This window comes from the organism of the source record quoted next, unplaced genomic scaffold (genome assembly GCF_019419815.1).
Source record: "Pyrus x bretschneideri cultivar Hongxiangsu unplaced genomic scaffold, Pyrus_bretschneideri_v1 Contig40, whole genome shotgun sequence".
NCBI lineage: Eukaryota > Viridiplantae > Streptophyta > Magnoliopsida > Rosales > Rosaceae > Pyrus > Pyrus x bretschneideri.
Window position 1 is genome coordinate 2,400,283 of NW_025999724.1, and position 22,127 is coordinate 2,422,409.

General features: G+C 37.5%; 2 protein-coding genes and 2 non-coding genes across 4 annotated transcripts; 2 read left to right on the forward strand and 2 right to left on the reverse strand.

Moving 5' to 3' along the window:
• Positions 1–2,907: 2,907 nt before the first annotated feature.
• Positions 2,908–5,031, forward strand: LOC103931101 (delta(8)-fatty-acid desaturase 1-like). The gene is made up of 2 exons (XM_048566053.1): positions 2,908–3,145; positions 3,470–5,031. Exon 2 carries the CDS (start codon positions 3,482–3,484, stop codon positions 4,823–4,825), a length of 1,344 nt encoding a protein of 447 aa, XP_048422010.1. The 5' UTR covers positions 2,908–3,145; positions 3,470–3,481; the 3' UTR covers positions 4,826–5,031.
• Positions 5,032–5,742: 711 nt separating this feature from the next.
• Positions 5,743–5,826, reverse strand: TRNAL-CAA. The gene has a single exon. It is a non-coding gene; the product is annotated as a tRNA-Leu (tRNA).
• Positions 5,827–8,199: 2,373 nt separating this feature from the next.
• Positions 8,200–8,350, reverse strand: LOC125469195. Its single transcript, XR_007251542.1, has one exon. It is a non-coding gene; the product is annotated as a small nucleolar RNA snoR145 (small nucleolar RNA).
• A 2,535-nt stretch (positions 8,351–10,885) lies between these two features.
• On the forward strand, positions 10,886–18,283 carry LOC125469130 (golgin candidate 3-like). The gene is made up of 15 exons (XM_048566101.1): positions 10,886–11,303; positions 12,052–12,150; positions 12,361–12,489; positions 12,952–13,107; positions 13,535–13,667; positions 13,759–13,823; positions 14,114–14,281; positions 14,373–14,432; positions 14,626–14,772; positions 15,618–15,914; positions 16,038–16,103; positions 16,532–16,734; positions 17,005–17,059; positions 17,285–17,467; positions 17,701–18,283. Exons 1-15 carry the CDS (start codon positions 11,085–11,087, stop codon positions 18,028–18,030), a joined length of 2,310 nt encoding a protein of 769 aa, XP_048422058.1. The 5' UTR covers positions 10,886–11,084; the 3' UTR covers positions 18,031–18,283.
• Positions 18,284–22,127: the final 3,844 nt, after the last annotated feature.

A 22,127-nucleotide genomic window follows, 5' to 3' on the forward strand; every position in this document is an offset into this window, starting at 1 on the left:
GGAGGAGAGAGAGAGAGAGAGAGAGCGGGGTTTCAGAAAAATGGGGAGCGGATTTGGGACGCTGATGTGGCCATAGTCGGGTCCGGCTCGCGGTGATGTAGAGATGGACGAATGAGCCGCCTTCTCTATAGTCCATGGTACTTATCTAGTACATCATAACCTCAATCCATTATCCATAATCAGATCAATCACCACAGGTCCTAGGGCTTTTCTCTCTCTTGCTCTCACCAGAAAATTGAGCGTACCAGAAATGCGGCACGAACCGGCACTAGACTGCCGAAATGGAAGAATGAGGAGGAGCTTCTGGTTCTTCGCCGGTGAACGACGAAGGAGCTTGATCGGACACGGAAGTGAAGAAGAAGATGAGCGAAAGAGACGGAGGCAAAGGTGGAGAGGAGAGAGAGAAGTGGTTCTTGGAGGAATTGGAGAGAAACTTGAGAGGAAAGCTAGGGTTTCTGGAAGATCTGGGAGTCAGATTCCATCGTAGAGTCAGTTAAGAATTTAGAGGCGGGGGAAGAAGCCTGGGGAAGACTGAAGAGGTTCTGTTTTTTCATTTATTTAATTAATTATTTTAGTTTTTAATTTTTTTTTTGAATTTTTAATTTCCAAGTATATCCTTTAATGACACGTGATGCCTAGTTATTGTTCACATGAGCAGCACATTATCAATTAACAGAAGACTTAACAACCAGACTAACAGATGTATAACAGACTGTCCCAAAATTAACAATTTAGTATGACTCTGGGACGAAAACAAATTTCATGTACTAAATATTAAAAACCACGAAACTTGAGAGTAGTAAATTTTACCCTAAAAAATATGACTACCTCTAGTGTCTCCAAGGCGCGATCCGTTGCCCGGTAGACGCGGGATTGCATTAGGCTCCGCGCCGTATCCTCAAGTGCGCTCCAAAGAGTGTCTTGGGACACTTCCTCTGGCGGAATCAAAAAAGAGGGGGCCGGTGGGGCTACTTGGGACGGCCCAACTTCAGAGAAGGTGATCGCATTGGCAGGCGGCAGTGTCCCTGATTCGATGGGCAGCGGTGGAGCTGAACCCCCTAGTGGATTCGATGGTCCCGCTACCTCCATTTGAGACCCGCAAAAGGGTTGCATGCATAATAAACGCCCGCTTAACCACCACAAAACTTAAGGCTGTTATCATACATTAAAATATAATAATAAATTTAAATATAAATATAATTTTTTTTATCACAAATAGTCCTATAAATTAACAAATACCATCGAGATGATTCGTGAAATTGAGAATTGATCAATGTAATTTTTAAAAATAGGTGTTGTAAATCAATGTGTTCATTCCGTCATAATTTTGTAAAATAATATTTTATGTGCTAATGTGGCATACAAATAGATCCCACAAGTCTTTTTTTCTTTTTTTTTTTTTTTAAATCTCAAATGATTCTTGAAATTTATCCACACCATCAAGACGATATTTGAAATTGAAAATTGATCAATGTAGTCCAGAAATATATGTTTCAAATTAATATGAAACCTTAACTTTCTTCATGATATAACAGGTTAGCCTATGGGAAGCTCAGCGACAACAGATATTTCACATTATCCTATATATGTTGTCCCACATATTAACTTCAAAGTTAGCCACATATGAGGATGTATGTTCTGAGAGTATGAATCTCATATTGAAAAAGAAGAAAATTTATATGTACTTTGTCATTTGCAAATCTCGCCTTCATAAATTTGTATGCTCATGAAATGCATTTTTAATACCACTTCTCTAATATTTTGTATTGTCCTTCCTCCTCTCTTCACCTAAATATTTTGTATTGTCCCTTGCCAATTCGCAAAAACCATAAAACCATTTTTCTCCACTATACACTATTGTTTAATCCTATTCACTATTTCTGTCTACTTAGCTTTTAATAAAAGTGTGACGAAAAAAAGAAAAAGAAAAATGTGCGGCTGTTAAGTAACCTTACAAAGCTTAGCTTTAATAAAAGTGTGACGAAAAAAAAAGAAAAAAAAAAAGGAAAAATGTACGGCTATTATTTAACCTTACGGAGCTTCGCCTCTGAGTTTTATTTTTGGGAAATTTAAACAGATCCAAACCTAACACATCTTCCATCCACATCCATCCATGTCATTTTTCACCATTGGACTCTTGCACTCATGATTTACACTTTTGCTTTTCTTTTAAGGAAAATGTATTTTAGTGACCTTGTCAAGATAGTTTACTTTTTAGAGACCATAAGGACTTATAGATATATTTCAGTTTACTTTGAATTACTATTAAACGATTTTCAAGCGTTAAAAATCACACACAGGCATCTATATAAAATACGAGTCTAAAATTTATTCATAATTACTGAACCATCCGTTATGATTATGTTTGGAAGTGGATTATCTTCGGATCTTTTTTCTTAATTTATCAAATTAGTGGATTCGTGCTATTGAAATTTGATCAAGTGGTTGAAGTTATTATAACTTTTAAAGTGAACCTTTATTTATAGTCGTTTGATCAAATTTCAATGGTACGAATCTATTGATTTAATGAACTAAAAGGAAGGGGTCCGGAGACGACGTCTCCGTTATTTTTTACATTATCATTCTGAGGTGCGAAACATTGCCAGGTGTTATATTATCTGCCATTGCCCAATTTAACATATTCTCTCCTAGGAGACACACACACACACACACACAGCTCTTCACCCACCGAGCGGCCGGCACCCCTGACGGTATAAAACGCGCTTTAACTTGCCCCCCCTCGTTTTTTCACCGCCACAGGTCAACGATACCGGCCGTGGTGAAAATACAACTTTCCACATACATCAGCGCGTTGTGTACGAGACGAGGGGTGCCTATTCACTCAACCTGTTTTGTGGCTTTTGTCCATTAGTGGGTCTCTATCTATCCCTTTTCCCTCTCTCTTCGGGTATATTCTCTCTCACACAAGCACACTAGCGCTGTAAAACGCAGCAGCAGAAGGCTCGAAAAATATCTTGGAGACAGTTTTGAAATTTCTTCTGGAAACCCAGAAGACTTTGGGGGCAGTTGGAGAAAATTTGGAAAGTGGGTGTGTACCCGTTCAGCATTTTAATCTAATTGCTCGGAAAGTGGGGAGGTATTTTGCTGGGAAGAGCGTGTGTTTTGACTAAACGCTTGAGGAAAGGTTCAATCTTTCTCCTTTTTTGTCTATATTAAGTATACTTTGTTCTGCATTTTGCTTAATAACTTGCAGTATTTGCTGTAACTGTTAGTTTGTTATTGAATCTGGAAGAAAGCTTCAATCTTTCTCCTTCTTTTCTCTGCATTTCTGCTGTTTTTTTTTTTTTTTGGATTAAAACTGCAGGATTTTGCTTTACTTTTGTGTTTGTATCAAAACCCAGAACCCAGATCCGAAAGGGTTATCTGCGTTTGATTCGTTTGTGTTGTCCGATCCATACCCGGATCCTTTGTTTGGAAGTCTGATTGTTTTTGGATCGGAATTCATTAGGATTGGACAACAATGGAGGGTGAGAAGAAGTACATTACTGTCGAGCAGCTGAAGCTGCACAACAAGCCTTCGGATTTGTGGATCTCTATCCAGGGCAAGGTTTACAATATCACTGATTGGGCCAAAGATCACCCGGGTGGGGATGCCATTCTCTTCAATATGTCCGGCCAGGACGTCACTGATGCATTCATTGCCTACCATCCTCCGTCCGCATGGAAGTACCTGGGAAAGTTCTTCACTGGGTACCATCTGAAAGATTTCGAGATCTCGGAGGTCTCCAAGGATTACAGGAAGCTTGCTTCCGAGTTTAACCAGCTCGGTTTGTTCGAAAACAAAGGGCATGTGGCTCTTTACTCTGTGATTAGTATTCTGGTTATGCTTTACCTTGTTGTGTATGGTGTGTTGAAGTCTGAGAGTGTGTTGGTTCATTTTGGTTGCGGTTGTTTGTTGGGGATCCTCTGGGTTGAGGGTGCCTATATAGGGCATGACTCTGGGCATTACCAGGTTATGTCGAGCCGCGGGTACAACAAAATCGCACAATTTCTGGCCGGAAATTGCCTGACTGGGATCAGCATTGCTTGGTGGAAATGGACTCACAATGCCCACCACATTGCCTGCAACAGCCTTGACTATGATCCCGATCTTCAGCACATGCCGGTGTTTGCTGTGTCCACGAAATTCTTTCATTCAATAACATCAACCTTTTATGGAAGAGAGCTGACATTTGATGCTGTGGCTAGATTTTTAGTCAGCCACCAGCATTTTACATATTATCCGATCATGATTGTTGGAAGGGTTAACTTGTTTATACAGACATTCTTGCTATTGTTCTCGAAGAGAAGCATCCCAGATAGAGCTTTGAACATAATGGGGATCCTTGTTTTCTGGACTTGGTTTCCTCTCCTTGTTTCGTGCCTGCCTAATTGGAGGGAGAGGTTTATGTTCGTGTTGGCGAGCTTTGCAGTGACAGCACTTCAGCACATTCAGTTCACTTTGAACCATTTCACAGGAGATACTTATCTTGGACCACCAACTGGGAACGATTGGTTTGAGAAGCAGACAGCTGGTACCGTGGATATTTTGTGCTCGAGTTGGATGGACTGGTTCTATGGTGGCCTGCAGTTTCAACTTGAGCATCATTTGTTCCCCCGATTACCCCGTTCCCAGCTAAGGAAGATTTCTCCCACAGTGAAGGAACTATGCAAGAAGCACAATTTGCCTTACAAGAGTTTGTCCTTCTTGGATGCCAATGTGACTACCATTCGGATGCTAAGGAATGCTGCCCAGCAGGCTTGGGACATGGCCCTTCCCGTCCCAAAGAACTTGGCCTGGGAAGCTGTTAATACCCATGGCTGATGTTTGTTGAGGCTCATCTAAATACCGCCCCTGCATTAGGGTTCTCCGTTTGTAAGTTGGGGCATCTAGGTCTGAAGATCATTCTTTTTCAGCAGGTTTTCAATTGCCATTTGATATTATTTTTGGCAGTCTTTTTCCGATATTTGATCTTTTATGTTTTCTATGTTTAAACTAAACCTCCATAACAGAGTATCTATTTCTATTGATTTGTCGATTCTTTTTTGTTGAATTTCGTAAATATCTTGAGATTTAAACCAGTTCAGCAAGCTTTTATTGCAGTAATTTCTTGTTTTTATGTTCTTTGAAAAGAAACGAAGTTTATTTCAGGCTGCTTGATATGGATCAATGGAAACCAATATCCATTTGTACAGTAGCCAAAGAATTTAGGGTTCGTTTTGATTGGATAACTCATAAAATTCAAAGGACCACGCTGAAGGCAGAGGTGAATGATTTTTCATTTAGAGGGGATCAGAAAAGATTGGACGAAGAAAACTTACCTCCGCCAATCGTGTCATTTTGTGGGGATCGTAATGTGTAATCCATCTTCGAGTGCACCATAAGTCGGACAAGTCGGACTTTGGACATGAACTTGAATCATATTGTGGGGATCGTAAAGTGTAATCCATCTTCGAGTGCACCATGAGTTGGACTTTAGACATGAAGTTTTATTTGTTGGAATGAGGTAGGCATGAATCAGCATACAAAAACTTGCGGAGCAGTTGGTACTTTCCTAGGAATGTCTGAAGTCAACTGTTGCGTTCCGAGATGAAGATTGGCAAATCAAACCCTACAGCATTAAGCATTTAATAAGGCAACACCAAGATTGCTGTAATTTCCTGGCAAGCGTTGACGCCCTTGAGAAAGGTTGGCCCAATTTATGGCGCCCATTAGGAAAATAGAAAAAAAGTGGAAACAAATGTCAGAAGTGGGATTTGAACCCACGCCCTCTTTCGAAGACCAGAACTTGAGTCTGGCGCCTTAGACCACTCGGCCATCCTGACATGCCTTTTTACCATCTCCATTTAATTATTTGATGACAAGCGACTTCGGTTAGAAAATCAAATCTATGCTCCACCGCGCGAACTGGCAAAACCTTCGCCCCCGGTTAGTTACAGGGTTTCGTAATGGGCCCTTGATTTCAATCTCTGAGGTTTCCTTCTCGGCCAATTTCGATAGCCATGAATCCAATCCCGTACCAACCAGCGGCACCCCGGCCTCCGTGCGCTCCGGTGGTGCCGCCCAACACGCCAATGTCGAGCTCCTTCTGGGAAACCGCAAACGTCCGTGATCAGTTGAAGAACTTGCATGACACTCTGAATCTCGCAAAAGCAATGTACGAAATCGAACTATTGAAAATTCCAGTTTCAATTCGCTAACTTTCTGGAACTTCCGTTAACTTTTGAACTGCGATTTGAATGAATTTTCGTAGGCAGAAAGAGCTACAGATGCCGCAATTGATCAAAGACGGTAAAGGGTATGACAACGGTGAAGCTTCCATAGATGGGTTTTCGGAGTTTTTGAAAGAGAGGAGGGTAAATGTGGAGTCTCAAGCGTCGTTCTCAGTGGAAGCTGCGAATGCTTTGACGGCGAAACTGCGAGTTGAGCTGAACCGTTTAGAATGATCACGCATGAAATGTGCCCCGTGGGAGAAGTGTGCGGCAGTGCGGTTAACGAATAAGATACACAAGTCGAAGATGAATAAACGATGGAGGAAAGCGAAGAGGAAGCGCATTGCGGAAATGATTGCAGAGGTGGATCGGTGTGTTCGAATTTCGATTTAGGATGTCAAAAGTTGTTACCTTTGATTTATTTTGCTTACATTTGATTTGGTATGGTGATGCGTAGTTGTGTGAGAGGTTCGAGGAAACTGACCGAGAAGCTGATGAATGGAGAGCTAGGGACATTGCAAAAGATATTGCCAAACGCAAGGTATTGACTATTGAGATGTTTCTCGCTGCAAATGTTCTGTTAGCTTCCGTTTGTTAGTAATGGAGGTATGGCATGTGGGTTTTTGAGATGGGAGGATATGAAGAAAATTGCAAAGCTTAATGTAAAAGAAGAGAGAAACAAACTAGAATCCGAGGTGATAATCATGTTCGACTCGAATTTTCTTGTTGTGTAATGTTCTGCCCTTTTGGTATTAACAAGATCACAATCGATTTCATATTTCAGCTTGAGACGGTATTGATTGTAGAGAAATGGCAAAATTGAAGAAACAAGGTTTGCTGTCTTTTTGGTTCTTCTATTTTGGACTGCCATTGTGTCTTGTATTGTGTAGGTACATATTTCAGCAGTGAAGTTCTGGTATATCATCATCAATGGCTGCCTGTGACGCTATGTTTTTTGACGTGTTTATATTGATTCTCTGTGTCTTGTTCTGCACTATCATCATCCGCTGCAATATTATCATATTCTCACTGTGTTTCTCTAACTCGCCTCTATCGCAGCAATATTATCTGTTAGGATGCCATAGCAACTGTTGAACAGTCCAGGAAAACAACCGAGAATGTCAGACCTGACTCCATGGATGGAGCTTGTGGATTGATATTGGCCTTCGATTCTTGAGGATCTATCAACAGCCAATAACAACTCCACGCGCGATCGATCATGACGTTCTTTATGAAACGAGGAAACCAAAGTTTCCTCAGTTTGAATAAGCAAACAAGTATTCAATTATATTTGACGCAAATAGTTTCGCTAACGTCAATGAGGGAGGTAAATGCTACACCAAAATTAAAAATTAAGGGGCGAGCAAAAATACACTCCAACTAAAATACCAATGCATTTGGAATTTTGCAATGTTGCTATTTTTGGAGTGTTGTTCATAATACAATTTTTTTATGGCTTAAATGTCAAAATAATCCCCATATTTTTACTCTTATCAGCCAATTTAATTCCTTTTCAATTTAGCCAAATTGATCTCTATGTTTATAGATTTTGTTAAAGGATTGGTACAATTGACATGTGTCATGCACGTGACAAGACAAAAACGTAATTTTGTGTATATCCAGTAAAAAGATACAACGCCTTGACGTTCAACTCACTTGAGTACCATGAGATTTAAGACATGTCTATTTTAATGTTTTTTTAACATATTGTTTTGCATTGACTAACAAATGTAAACATAGAAACCAATTTGGCTAAATTGAATACGGATGTAAACACAGAGCAATATGGCCAACTTGAAAACATAAAGACTACATTGACCAATAAGGTAAAACACCGGCATAGAAGGTAATACCAGGACCATTTAGACATTTAAGCCTTTTTTTTTATTGAAAATATGTTTTATTCAAAAAATCATACAAAATTCAAACATGAATTTCAAAGTTAAATAATATCAAAATTAAGTAAATAGTTTTAAAAATAAAACAAAAAATGTAGCCAAGGGTTCAAGACGCTCAGAAGTGAAAGATTTCTGGACGCCGTACGATTTGGCAAGTAACTCTGCGAAGGTTTTTTATTGAATAATGTTAGAGAGGCCTCATCTCTGAGTGGCTTGCCCCTCCGCTGGGACCTTCGGTTTCAAATCTAATTTCAATTAAAAATGAAAATAAATAAATAAATAAAACTATATATGTACGAAAAATCGATCCAAAAATAAAAACCGAAACCCAGAACACAAAACATGAGATTCGGCGATCGGATTTCAGAGCGATGTTCGAAGGCAAACTTGGCCGAAAGCGCATCGTTTTATGGCGCTCCCTCCATAGGTCCCTCGGGTGGAGAAGAAGATTTTTTAAATTAAAAAAATAAAAATAAAACATATAAATGAATAAAAAGAGGAAAATATTGATGAATGCTCAGTGAATACGAACCATAAAGGATAATTCATGTTGCAGAAGCAATCGACGAGTTTCCTCATCGGTAATTGTTTTCTTCATCATCGCATAATAACACGGATTTCAGATGAAAGAGGCAATTAATTAATAAAATAAAATAAAAACAAACGAGCAGGGAATAGGGCAGCGGATCTGCAAAACCCTAGAGCGCGGCGAGATTGCGTTTACCTGGTACAACGGCTGTTTAAATAGTGGAAGGGTTGGGCTTCTTACTGCATTTGGGCCGTCTAATTTATAGGGAGTAAATTGTAGTAATAATCTCTTAATTTTAACTCAATTGGAACAATGATCTCTCAATTTTAATTTAATTATATAAATGGTCATTCCAACATAAATAATTTTGACAAAATTCTAACAAAGTTGACCAAAAGGATCATAGCTACACGTTTTGATGAGTTGAGAGACCTCAATTGTACTAATGGTCATTCCAACATAACTTATTTTTACAAAATTCTGACGAATTTGATGAAAATGACCATAGCTACACATTTGGATGAGTTAGGGAACCAATGGTAATGAATTTTTAATTGATGGACTATTGCTTTAATTTGATTAAAGTTGAGGAACCATTGCTACAATTTACTCAATTATAAAAGAAAAATAAGTTTAAACTAAATAGACAGTAATGTAATTTTATAATACACGAACCAACGATAAATGTCGTTTAGGGCCAAATTTTAACCATGATGGAAGAGGTTTTGTGTTTAAGTTACATAAGGTGCAATTGTTGAATATCAAAAGACCAAAAATTAGTAAAAGAATTGTAACTCAAGTGATTAAAATCGTTACTTGTTAACTTTGAAGTAATTTGTTTGATTATCATATAGCATGTAAAAGAAAATCTTTTGTTTCCAGCTAAGTTTGGAGGACAAGTGGGCAATATTCTAACTTCAAGACATCTTAGTGTGCAAGTTTTAAGTTTTTTTTTTATTTTTTTTTATTTTTTTTATTTTTATTTTAACAATGCAATCAAGGATCCAAAAAAAAAGCTCTCATTTTTTAAGTGAGGTATTTCGTCTAGCATCTGGTGTGTTGGTATTCATCGGTTGAGTAACTGGCAAACATGTAAGTTGGTCTCCAAGTACATGCCATTTTGTAATTTCACAAGGTGATTTGTTTTCCGCCCGCTAAGGATAAGGCTTGTCCTACTAACCTAAGAGCTTAATTACAATCCATCACTTTATTGATATGCTTAGCTACTGTCCCACACTACAAAACTCAAATAAATTATGGCAATTGGTTGCACTTTTAAGCACACTTTCTAAAAATTGCTGTTTAGATCAACTTTGCCTGTGAAAAGTCTAATTGTTCTTCATTGACGTTTTTATTGGTCAAGATGTCCTTCATAGATCATAAACCACAAAAACCGCAACAACACTCCAGTGAGACCCAACGACACTCTCAAATCCATTCTTTGATTACTCCACATTGATTAATCAAATTTGAAGCAATGAAGAACATCTGGAACACCATAGAAATAGCTGAGTAAGCTTCAGATCCATTCTTCTTGCTTGCTTTAGCCCAATTATTCAATTTTTTTGAATATGAAATTTGGTTGGGGAATGAAGGAGGAGAGAGTTCTTTGAATGAATTGTTGTGGATGTGGCGGTTCGAAATCAGAAAATGCGATATACCATTGGAGTATCAAAAGGGCGTCATTAGATTGTTGTTGTGGTTGTGTTGGTTCAAAATCATAAAAGGAGGAGTATTGTTGGAGCGTCGTAACGTTGTCATATTGTTCTTGTTGTGCTGGTGGTTTAGAATCCTAAGAATCTTGGTTTAAATCAAATTGAAGTGTAAGTCTTTTTTCGTTAAACGGAGTTCTTTAGTAATGAGTTTGTGGTCGTCTTTAATATCGTTAGAGGTTAATTGTAGCGTCGTTGTGTAAGAGGTGGTGGATCAGCATCAAAGACCAAAGTGTGGTTGGTGTCATTGTAAGTCAATAGGGCAGCATAGACTTTTTACAAACAAATTTAATCAAAAAAGTAATTTTCAAAAGCGTTATTAACAAGCCACTTGCTACTATAGTTTAGTGGTATTCTTTTTCACTTGCAAGTGAGAGACTTTAAGTTCGATTCTCTTATTGTTAGTCAATTATGAAACTAAACACATCATCTCCTCGTAAATTAGATAATATCGTTTATTAAAAAAAAAAAAAATAGCGTTACCGACGTAAGACATTTCATAAGTAACAAAACGTGTCCTCTTAACCATAAAAACGAAATCTAATTACGAAATTCCACCTCTTCGCTTCGCTCCTTCTTCCCCTCCCTCCTCAGATCTACCCATATCCCAAATTTCAATCCCCAGTCCAAGAAATTTCACCTCCGACTTTCCAACGATTTTGGCGCCCAATTTCTTCAGATTAAGCAGCCACGCATATTTGAATTTCCTGGTTTTTGCGAGGGTTTTGAAAGATGTGGAGCACGATTGCGAACCTGAAGGAGAATCTTAACAAGATGGCGCAGGACGTCCACGACGATGACGACGATGATGAAGTGTACGAGATCCATGCCATCAATGGAGAAAAAGCTTCTTCCTTATCTGATCGGAGGAATTCCCACAGCTTCGCCCATTCCAAATCCCCCTCCCGCTCTCCGATCCCCAATGGCGTCGATTTTACTATTACTCCAGAGGTTTGTGATTTTTTTTTTCTTGGAAATTTGGGTAATTTGGGATTTTATTTGGGTTTGGGAATTATTTTAGTGTCGGTCGTTTGTTCATTTGGGTTTTAGAGCTGTTAATGAATGCTTGGATCGATTTCGATGAGTGTGGATTCAGGATTATGTTCTCTTTTAGCTGAGAATTTGGTTATTATGTTAGTGAGACATTGAATCATTTAGCATCGGTGTGTGGCTTCGAAATGGAGGTAGATTTGCAAATTGTGGTTCATTTTCGTATTGAAATGCGAGGTTCCTCTTAATTTGCGGTTTAGGTTGAGAGCATACAGAATTTGAAGGGAATCAATGGATAGTAATTAGTAAGCGAGATAATTCCTGTTAGCAGGTCTTATTAAGTGTTATTAGTTAAGCAATTATTGGTTAAATTGCTAAACTTTACACAACTGTAGTGCAATGGTGCAAATGTAGAAATAGGCAGAGTCTATCACATTATACTTGATCTAAGCCCGTAATCAGAATTGTGGTGACAAAGTGTGAAAGTCTACATTTTGCTAGCTTTTGTGGCAGCAAGGGCTCTAGGAGTAGGTCTAAAAAGAAACATTAAGTTGACTTCATGGTGGCGTCGTGCTCTATGTTTTAATGTCACCTTCACTGGTCACTGCTCATGTCGTCTCTCATCTTTCACAGCTGTTATTTGGTTTGCTTTCTCAGATAGAGTATGTTATGATATTCTAATCTGCACTTTTTTTCCTTCTTTATTTAGATTGAACAATACAAATCGGAGATTAAGAGGCTTCAGGAATCTGAGGCAGAAATAAAAGCATTATCAAAAAACTATGCAGCTCTGTTAAAGGAAAAAGAGGTACCCAATAACTCTAGGGAAATTATACTATTGATTACATCCTCTTTGTTTATGTGGTTTGATGGAGTATCTTTAGTTGGATCCATGCACCTTTTACTCTGTATTTCTGTAGTTGGATTTGTACACCTTATATTCTGTATGGGGTGGCATCTTTTAATAAAATATATTACAACATGTCTTTTGTCATTTTGAAACCCTCCCGTTTGACAGGATCAAATATCCAGATTGAGTAAAGAAAATGGCTCATTGAAACAGAATCTGGACTCAACTACTGCATCTCTGAATGCAGCTAAAAATGAAAATCACAAAGCAGCTGCAAATGGAGTCAACGTGCTCAAGGTAGTTGTTATGACAAAATCTACTTGCGTCATCATTAACATTGTTTGCAATGAGTCTGTTCAGTAAGTTTGCTAGTACTTAGTGGTTAGCTTCAATTAAATCATAAACTTATTTATGATACTTCTTTTATCATATAGCCCAAGGTTTCAGAAAGTATATATTTTAAGAAACTGGCTACTGGCTACTTGTTATTTATATATTTATTTGGTCTGCGTGTTAGTTATCTGAACATTTAGTAAGAAGGGCATTAATAAGGTACTTGAATCGAGAGGTGTATTTAACTGGCATAGCAGAGTTCCAGATCCTCAACCCCTTTATGGAGTGGGTTAATTGCTTCCATATTATTTATTAATTTCATATGTGCTACTTTATTGAGTTAGCAAGAATTGTTTTGACTTAGTTGTCGTCATTGATTGTCCTTGAGCTCTGATAATTGGCTAAGTTAGCTTCAAATTTATTCAGGGAAGTGATAATCAGTCGCCCAACAGACAGCATAAAGTGACAAGTCCAGCAAAAGTTGGATACTCTGGACATCAGAAACAGAATGGTGTTGTCTTTACACAAGACAGTACCAGCAATGGGATTTCACAGCTTTCAGATATGCAAGGGAGTGAAAGGGTAATGCACCTTGTATTCTTTTCTATTTCGGTTAGATCTACCTGTCTCCTTTTTTTTTCAATAGTGTTTTTTCTTTCTATGATCTGTTACCACAAACAGAAATGAATCAATCAATCAAATTGCACAAGGAGTGGACAAGATGGCCACAACTTGGACAGAAACAGTATTAGAAAAAATCATAGAAGCAAATATTCTAAGGCAGTATCCACTATGACTTAAACATAGACCCCACAACCTAGATTATAAAAGCTTCCCAATCGAACCAAATACTAGAATAAGATAAACCCCGGAATTCTGTAGAGACTGAAGCCCATAATAGATATCCAAAGCAGTTTTGGCTTAGTTAGAATTTGAATTTATTTTCTCCAGTATGCTATTTTCTTTTAATGATGAAAGAACTTGACAACGGATGTATAACGCCTTCTAGGAGCTTGCAGATTTACTAGAAGAGAATAATAGGTCCCCGACAGCAGTGCTAGCGACTGCTGAGATGAAAAAATTGCGGATGGAACTTAAAAAAGAACGCAATCAGTCAGAAAAGATACATCAAAAGTTACAAGGTACATTGCTATGCAAGATTCAGAAGGAATTCTACAAGTCATCTTGACCATTTATCTAATTTTTTTGTATTCAATCTTCGTCCATTCGCAGAACAACAGAAACTGAATGAAGCAATCCAGGAAGAGCTCAAATTTCTGAAGTTGGATAGAGAAAAGGTGAATTTCAAAGTTGGACAGAGACATTGATATATATTTGACTGCTCATTATTTTTGCGTTGTCTATTTGTATCTATCTACTGATATATCTGTGTAATATATGCGGGTTTCCTCTACACTGCATCATTACCATTTCAATTAGGAAATATGCAAAAAAAAAAAAAATCCTCTACTATATTTCAGACATCAAGGGCTATATTTTATGAGGGCAGCTGTATGTGTACATCTATGTTCCACTTTTTGGTGCTCTGACCTCAGTCTTTCGCCATGCATGTACTTTCTTTTGGAAGACCTCTGCTGAGATAAGCAAAATAAGCAGCGAGTTGAATGAGAAAATGTCTGAGATAAGTCGACTGCAAATGGAGTTGAATAGAAGGGAGGATGAAAATGCAAATAATGGTGCAGAGAGTTTGAAAAGGTTAATTGCAACCCTGCAGAAGGAAAATAATAGTCTTAAGGTTGATAATTAGTGCTTTATTTTGTCATACCTTTTTTTATGAGAGTTTGTGTTACTTTGACAATCAACCCTAATACTATGTCATTGCATAGATGGAGAAAAGTCAACTTGAGGGCGCTTTGAAAGTGAGCAGGGCTGCAAGTGAAATGCAGGTAATCTTGTTTTGAGAATTTTTGGGGAATACAATTATTACTTTTTTCCTGCATAGGATGGCATCCTATTTCCTAATCCCTCTCCCTTTGTGTATTAGGTGTGGGTGTGATCGTATGTTTTAACATAACTCAGTTCTTTGTACTTTGACAGCAATTCTTCTGCTTATTATCAGTATTTTAAAATTTTGTGCAGAAGGTGGAATCTTCAGAAAGTTTTCCTGGAAAGGAAGAAATGGAGAAATCATTACGAGAGTTTGATAAAAATTTGAAGGAAACACGTCTTGAAAGGGACAAAGCCTTGCAACAATTGTCACGCCTTAAACAGCATTTGTTGGAAAAGGTTACATGTCTTGAAAATTTTCATTATTCGCATTGCGGTGCCTGACATGATATTACATGAAAGATATTTACTATTTGCATTGTGGTCCATTTGACAATGAAATTGATGGGATTGTGAGTGAGGATAATTTTCAGTGGATTATTCTCTCTATTGCACACTCATTATTGAAGGGACCATTACACAACAACAACCAAGCCTTATCCCACTGAGTGGGGTCGGTTATATGAATCCTAGAACGCCAATGCACTTGGTTTTTGAGGGGACCATTAATAACAAAAATTTAATGAGGGGGACAATAGATAGTGACTGCAGGCTGTTGTACTGTTTTGCATTACCCTTGGCAGAAAATCTGATGACTAAACCGAAGAGTGTTAAGTTATCTGATATTGTGTTAAGTTATTTGATATTTATTGACTGTTTATAAAAATGGACCTATGCTTGTTTTTGTATGATATATTCTGCTAATATATGAACTTTGACACTACATATCATCTTCTGCAAATATTATATATTCACTATTGGACACAAATAGAGAATTTAGAATTCTTGAGATATGTTTTGAGGTAGATGTCTCCAGCATCTAGAGATTCTTCATTATTCGTAATTTACAAAAATTGGGAGCTCTTATGGGGTAGATATATGATGAAACTTTATTTCAGAATCAGGTGACAGATTTGTGGTTTAATTCTGAGTTGATCTTTGAATCAGGTTCAAGATGGACCCAAATCTTTTTGTCTTTTTTATTTTTTTTGGCAAACAGTTTTGGTGGGTTTTACATCCTGTATTTCCTAAATGAAAATGTCTCGCAGAATTGATGACTGATTTTTCCCATATACCTTCTCTAGGAATCTGAAGAGTCTGAAAAAATGGATGAAGACAGCAAAATTATTGAGGAACTTCGAGAAAGTAACGAATATCGAAGAGCTCAAATTTTACATTTGGAGAAAGCTTTGAAGCAGGCAATTGCAAATCAGGACCAATTCAAGATGAGCAACAACAATGAAATTCAGAAATCGAAGGAAGTTATTGCCGATCTGAATAAAAGACTTGAAAGCTGCATGAGCACAATAGATGCCAAAAATGTTGAACTCTTGAATCTTCAAACTGCTCTTGGTCAGTACTATGCTGAAATTGAAGCTAAGGTAACCAAATGTAAATTTTGTTTGTCTTCCTATTGAATTATCAAGGAAGGTATTTGGAATGTTTTGTGTTGATGTATGAATCCTGAGATTATTATTTTGATGCTAGTTTCCTTTTATGTATAGGAACATTTGGAAGGAGATTTGTCTCAGGCAAGAGAAGAGTCAGCTAAGCTTTCTCGGCTCTTGAAAGTAAGATTGCTTTTTTTTCCTTTGCATTTTCATATTTTGTCTGAGTATGCAAATACTAATTTGCTTTTTGTGCTATATAATATTCATTCAGTACATTTATTACATTGGTGTTCCATCACTGTGATTAGCAAATCATACTTGTTTGGTTTGTTGAGGATAGTCTTAGAGACGATAAGTACAAGAAGATAAATCCTTACATGATTATATCATACAAAGTTGCATCACTTACACAAATTTAAGCTCTGTATATTCTGATGGTCGGTACTATATAAGTTCACAGTGTTTAACTTGCATAAAACTGGAGTCCTCCCCTCCCCCGCACACCTACACACACACACACACACATGTTCTTGCACACGCACCCCCACATATTGCTCACACACGCAGGCATAAGTATATCGGAGTTTAAATGTTTATGATTCTACCAGGAAGCGGATCATCAGGCAGAAGCATCAAAGAAGGAAAAGGAAGAAATTTTGTACAAGCTTTCACAAGCTGAAAAAATAGTAGTAGATTGGAAAAGCAGAGTAAATAAACTTGAGGAAGACAACGCAAAATTACGCCTAGCTGTTGAGCAGAGCATGACCAGGCTTAATAGGATGTCAGTAGATTCAGATTATCTTGTTGACAGGTTGGTCTGTTTAACTTTTTGGTTGGCCTTCTGTTGGGTTCTGGGTAGATAAGAGTATTGGCGTTCGCTTTTGTGTTCAATTTTCAGTTATGGCTCGTGTCTCAACTATAGGCCAACCCTCTTTTCTTTCTTTCATCTTGCCTTTTTCTTTCTTCTTACTTTTTCAGAGAAGTGTTTTCTTCCGTTGTCATTAAGGATTATTGGTATATTTTTTGTTTACATACTTTATTTTAAAGCTGTTTCATTAATGAAGATTGGTTTTGTTCACAGACGCATTGTGATCAAGTTACTGGTGACCTACTTCCAGAGAAACCACAGTAAAGAGGTATGAAGATTTATTTAGACTAGCGACGGGGTGGGGCACTACCAAAAGTGTTCTTGCTGTTTTCTTCAGTTTCTTTTAGAATTTAATAATTTTTCATTGGTCAGTTCCCGAACCCAACTAAGCTTTTATGCACCACGGACACAAGTTTTGCCCTTCTTTTTAAACCTGGTTATCTCCTTTTATTTTCAGTAAGCAGACTCACGTAATTTTTATGTGGCTCTTCAGGTTCTGGATCTTATGGCTCGCATGCTGGGATTCTCTGATGAAGACAAGCAGAGAATAGGCGTCTCTCAAGGTGCAGGCAAAGGTGTTGTTCGTGGAGTTTTCTCTCTACCTGGTCGCCTTGTTGGTGGAATTTTGGGAGGTGGTTCAGCTGGATTATCTGCAAATGCAGCAGCTGATAACCAGGTACTTTTTTGTCTCCGTTCGATGGAAAGATTAATTGTCGTACTTGGATCTCCAGCTAGTGCTGTTTTACCTTGCATAAGCGTTGTTCTCTATTAGCTTTTAAATTTGAATCAATAAGCTGCCCGGAAAATTGTTCCTAGAGCGTTTCCTTAATCCAAATGGGTTCATTAAACTATTATTTCCGCATTTGGTTCATGAATTCTTCCACTAACTTTGTTCCCTACCAACTCCAGTCCTTTGCAGATCTGTGGGTTGATTTTCTTCTCAAAGAAACTGAAGAAAGGGAGAGACGGGAGTTGGCCGATGATTCAGGCAGATCTCAAGAAGATTCATATAGAACTCCAACCAAATCGCATACCGGTCCATCAAATCCTGACCACAGAACAAGAAGTGGGGCTGAGCCTGGTTTCTCAAGAACAAATTTATCACCAATCCAAAACACAAGCCCCTCTCCTTTTCGCAGTAATTTTCGGTCGGAGCACTCTGATTCGGAATTCTCAACTGTTCCTCTCACATCGTCAGAAAGCAATCCGTACGCCTCAAGAATGCTTCCAAGATATTGAAATTGTGTTGTATCTTGTAATTAATCAAAGGTATAGATCATTGTTTGATTTTGTAGACCCGCAATCTTGTTCCATCAATTCTTTCACCCATACCAGTTTGTGCATAGTTGCCTGGTAATTTTAGGTTTGGGGCCTGTATGACGACGTAAATTCAAAAGGGACGTTCGACGATGTCTTTGTGCACAACCTAAAAACAATGACAACTTCGGAAACGATATAATTTATATCAGAGATTGTTCAGATTTACATGGAACTTATTTTTGTGGCATATTTATCTTCGTCCCTACTTGGAAGTCATGCATGGGCACGTCTTCTGGAATAATCATGTGTGGGGCTTGGCTTGACATCGAATCATACGACACCATTCATAACTTACCATGTGTTAAGCAGTGTTGCGTTAGTATAATTTCTTATTTTCAATTTATTTTTTAACAAATGATATTATTTACACTAAAGGAAGAAAGTAGGATTAGTTTCACAATGGGTTATCAATAATGTGATTCAAATTTCCTTTTTACGGAATCAATTAATAAAAAATTATATGGAAAAGTAAATTTTTTAAAAGACCCGACTTTGAGTGACAGCGGCACAATCACAAGGTTCTCTCCTCACGGCCTTGCATGGTTGCTAGAAATTGTGTAAAATTTGTTTAATTACTGGTTCAAAAGTTCATTAAATTAAAGGAAAACTAAAGAAAATGACTTGAAAATTTTAAGTTTTAATGATAAAGACAAAATAAAGGGTAAAGTGAATAGTATCAGAATTGACATTTTATGTAAAAATATGGTTTTTCGTTAAAGTGAACAGTACGGAAGATTTTTGTTAAAATTTTCTTAAATTAAATCATCTTAAATGAATTAGGTTTTTGACTAACCTCATTTTTTTTATTATAAATTATCGAATAATTATCATGGACACTCAAATTTTGGTGAAGAACCCAACTATCAATCCTCTATGTGTGAGTTTTTTCATCATTGCTTTTTCTTCCCAGCCGCCGGCCTGAGCTCCGGCAAGGGTAGGTGGCTGTCCTTTGCTTTTTTCGTTTCTTTTTCATTTCTTTTTGCTTCAATTTTTCACTGCCTACTTTTCCTTTCCGCCTTGCTCTTCCACCTTTTTTCCGCCTTCAATCTCCTCTCACCTCCGTTCTCCTTCCACTTCCATGGCTCTCATCTATCCCTCTCACTTTGTTTTTCCATTTTCTTCCAGTCTCACTCCGGTTGACTCCATTCTTTCTCGCTGCTTCCTTTTTTCAGATTTGCAATCTCATTTCTTCACAGCACTTGGTTGTGGTTTCTTTGGAAGGTGCGTCGAGTTTTTAATTAGGTGTACACACCACCACCTTCTATTTGCTTGCCTTCATTGTCACTGTAGTCAGTGGGTTCTCCACTGGTTTCTTTCGTATTCTGGTTGCGATCGGCACCGAGTTTGTTGTAGGTTGTTGGAGCCACCTTCTTCTTCATTTCTGGGAGGTGGATGCTTGACGGCGGTACGGGGTGTTGGTTTGCGCTGGTGATGATACTTTGTGAAGGCAATGACGGCGTCTATAGAAGGCTAGGGTGCTTTGTTTGTTCTGTGTTAGTTTTTGGGCTCCAACTTGTGTGTTGGGCCCTGTGATGTGTATCTTTGGGTCCTTTAGTTTTTTGTTGTGTTTTACTTGTTTTGGACCTCTTGTATTTAGTTGTTTGTTGGTAATAAATTTCGCACCCTTTTTCTAAAAAAAACAAAAAAGAAAAATACAAAAAAAAAAAAAAAAAAAAATACAAAGACACCTTCCTTCACCAGTTGTTTGTAGTTCCCAGTTCTCAACTACTATGGGCTAATGATGTGAGATTGAATCATTTATAAGCAATCATGAGAAAGAAAGATGAGAGATGAGGGAATCAAGGAAGGGGGAGCTGAGTAGTAAGAGGGGAAAATTGACGGCGTTGGAGACACCGGCCGACAAGAGAGAAGAGTCCATAGGCGCAGTTTGCGGGTGGAGGAAGGTTGAAATGGGGTTGTGAGTTTTATTTTAACTAGTTTCTTGAAGAAATAATGCTTTAAGTTAAAAAAAAATAAATCATATTTAATGTATAACACCTAGCAAGTTATAAGTGGTGTGTAACATGATTGAGTGGTAAGTTAAACTCCGTACAAGTTTTTCTCCGTTTTCTAGGAAGAGAAATGACTTTATGCACATATGTTGATTTCCATCCGTCACTTGATTGTACTTTGACTACACAATCGAATGTCAGAAATAAACATGAGTCGGAAGAAGAAAAGGAGCATGTGGAAAATTCCGTACCAAAAAATGAAAGAAGTTGTGATTGAGAATGATACCTAGCTGTTCAAGTATGAGATTAAATTTAATATCCGCCGTTCACATATGAGATTAATATCCACCCATCCTAAAGTGAAACATGCTTTCTATCTTAATTACAATTTTCTTCAATTGTAAATGAATAGTCGAGATTGAAAATAGAAAGATTCGATAGTTAAATCTCAAATATCTATCTATCATATATAAAGAGAATGGAAAAGGTGAATAGTGATTTGGTGTCACCATGCTTCAACAAAAAGTTTTGGACAAAAATGCCCCCAAAACAAAAAACTTCAAAGGCATTCCAAAATAATACATCAAATAAGGTAGGGGCATTTTGGTCATTTTAACAGTATTTCTTTAATAATTTATTTTTTTAATTAGTACCTCACAATTAGCTAGCAATAATGTGATTCAATTTCTTTATTTTTAAACACATTCAAAACATCTTAAGAGGTGTGTAATGCCAGTTATAAAAAAGATTTTTCGCAAGCGGATAATAATGTGATTAAATAAGTTATCAAATAATTGTTTTTTTTTTTTTAACAAACGATATTATGTACACTAAGAGGGGTGGGCTTAGCCTCATATGAGTTAGCAATAATGTGATTTAATAAGTTATTCATTAAATATTATTTTCTCTATTCTTAATGGAAATTCTACAGAGACCGATTTTATTATGTGAAGTTAGTTGATTTAATTGGTTTACGAGGGATTTTTTGAAGGAAAATATGTGAAAAACATGTTCATTTAAGCAACATCAATAGCATGCAATTAACATATTAAAGGCGGAATCATGCTTGTATGCACTTAAAACAAAACATTTACCCATGAAATTCAAAGCCTAGTAGATAGGTGAATCAAGACTCAACTCAAAATAAAGTGAGTTGAGAAATCAATACCTTTGTAGATTCCTCTTTGCATAAGCAAAGGCTAATCACCCAAAGAGAGGGTCTTCATTCCTTGCATCTTGGATCCATGGATTTGGATGGATGAAAAGGTTTCTCCAAGTTCCCAAAATTGAGAACCTCTAAGTCTCCACACCAAGGTATATTGAAGAAGAAATGAGTGACCTAGAGGAAGTAAGATTGCTAGATTTTCCCCTCTAGATTGGCCGAATTCTTTGAGAGCAAAGGGAGGTTTGTGTTCTCATCTTTACTCCCTAGAAAACCCTAAGGATGAAATGGCTATAAAGATGTCTTTATACCACCTCACAATGGAGTGGCAAACTTGCAATTAAGCCAAGTTCACTACCCTCCTCTAAATGGCCGGCCTATGGGGATTAATTGGGCTATTTGGGCCTTTGTGAATCATTATTCATTAAGTTGTCATACAACTTAAGTCAATGGGCTTGACGTTCGAAGCCCATTGGGCCTTAAGGTCCAAAACTATCCCGAGGTCTTCAACGAACTTATTCGTTTGATTAATAATCATATTAATTAATCCTTGCCATAAATAATTAAACCATTTAATTATTCTTACTCATCTCCGTTGAATCTTCAAACTCTACCTTACACGGTGTACGATCCATTAGGTTCCTTTTAGCGAGGCAGTGGGCGATTCAAACTCTTTCAAATCGATTGTGAATTGAAACTTACTTTCAATTCTCCCGTTAGTGATAATACACTTTTAGGGCTTCCACAAACCATGAGTGACACCTAGCAGCATATCATGGTTACCCAAGCTAATCAGAAGAGGTGGAGAACCTATTCAGTTTAGGATTACAAATGCAATACGGTCTTTCTCTAATACAATACTCTTGACCACATTGTTTGGTTTGATAGTTTATTCATGTCTA

Excerpts from the sequence above, each read along its gene's own strand:
- LOC125469130 (XM_048566101.1), top strand. The coding sequence starts at position 11,085 with ATGTGGAGCACGATTGCGAACCTGAAGGAGAATCTTAACAAGATGGCG. Across the intron at positions 15,915-16,037 it reads ATGCTGAAATTGAAGCTAAG|GAACATTTGGAAGGAGATTT; the intron begins GTAACCAAATGT and ends TTTTATGTATAG. Across the intron at positions 16,735-17,004 it reads TCAGATTATCTTGTTGACAG|ACGCATTGTGATCAAGTTAC; the intron begins GTTGGTCTGTTT and ends TTTTGTTCACAG.
- LOC103931101 (XM_048566053.1), top strand. The coding sequence starts at position 3,482 with ATGGAGGGTGAGAAGAAGTACATTACTGTCGAGCAGCTGAAGCTGCAC.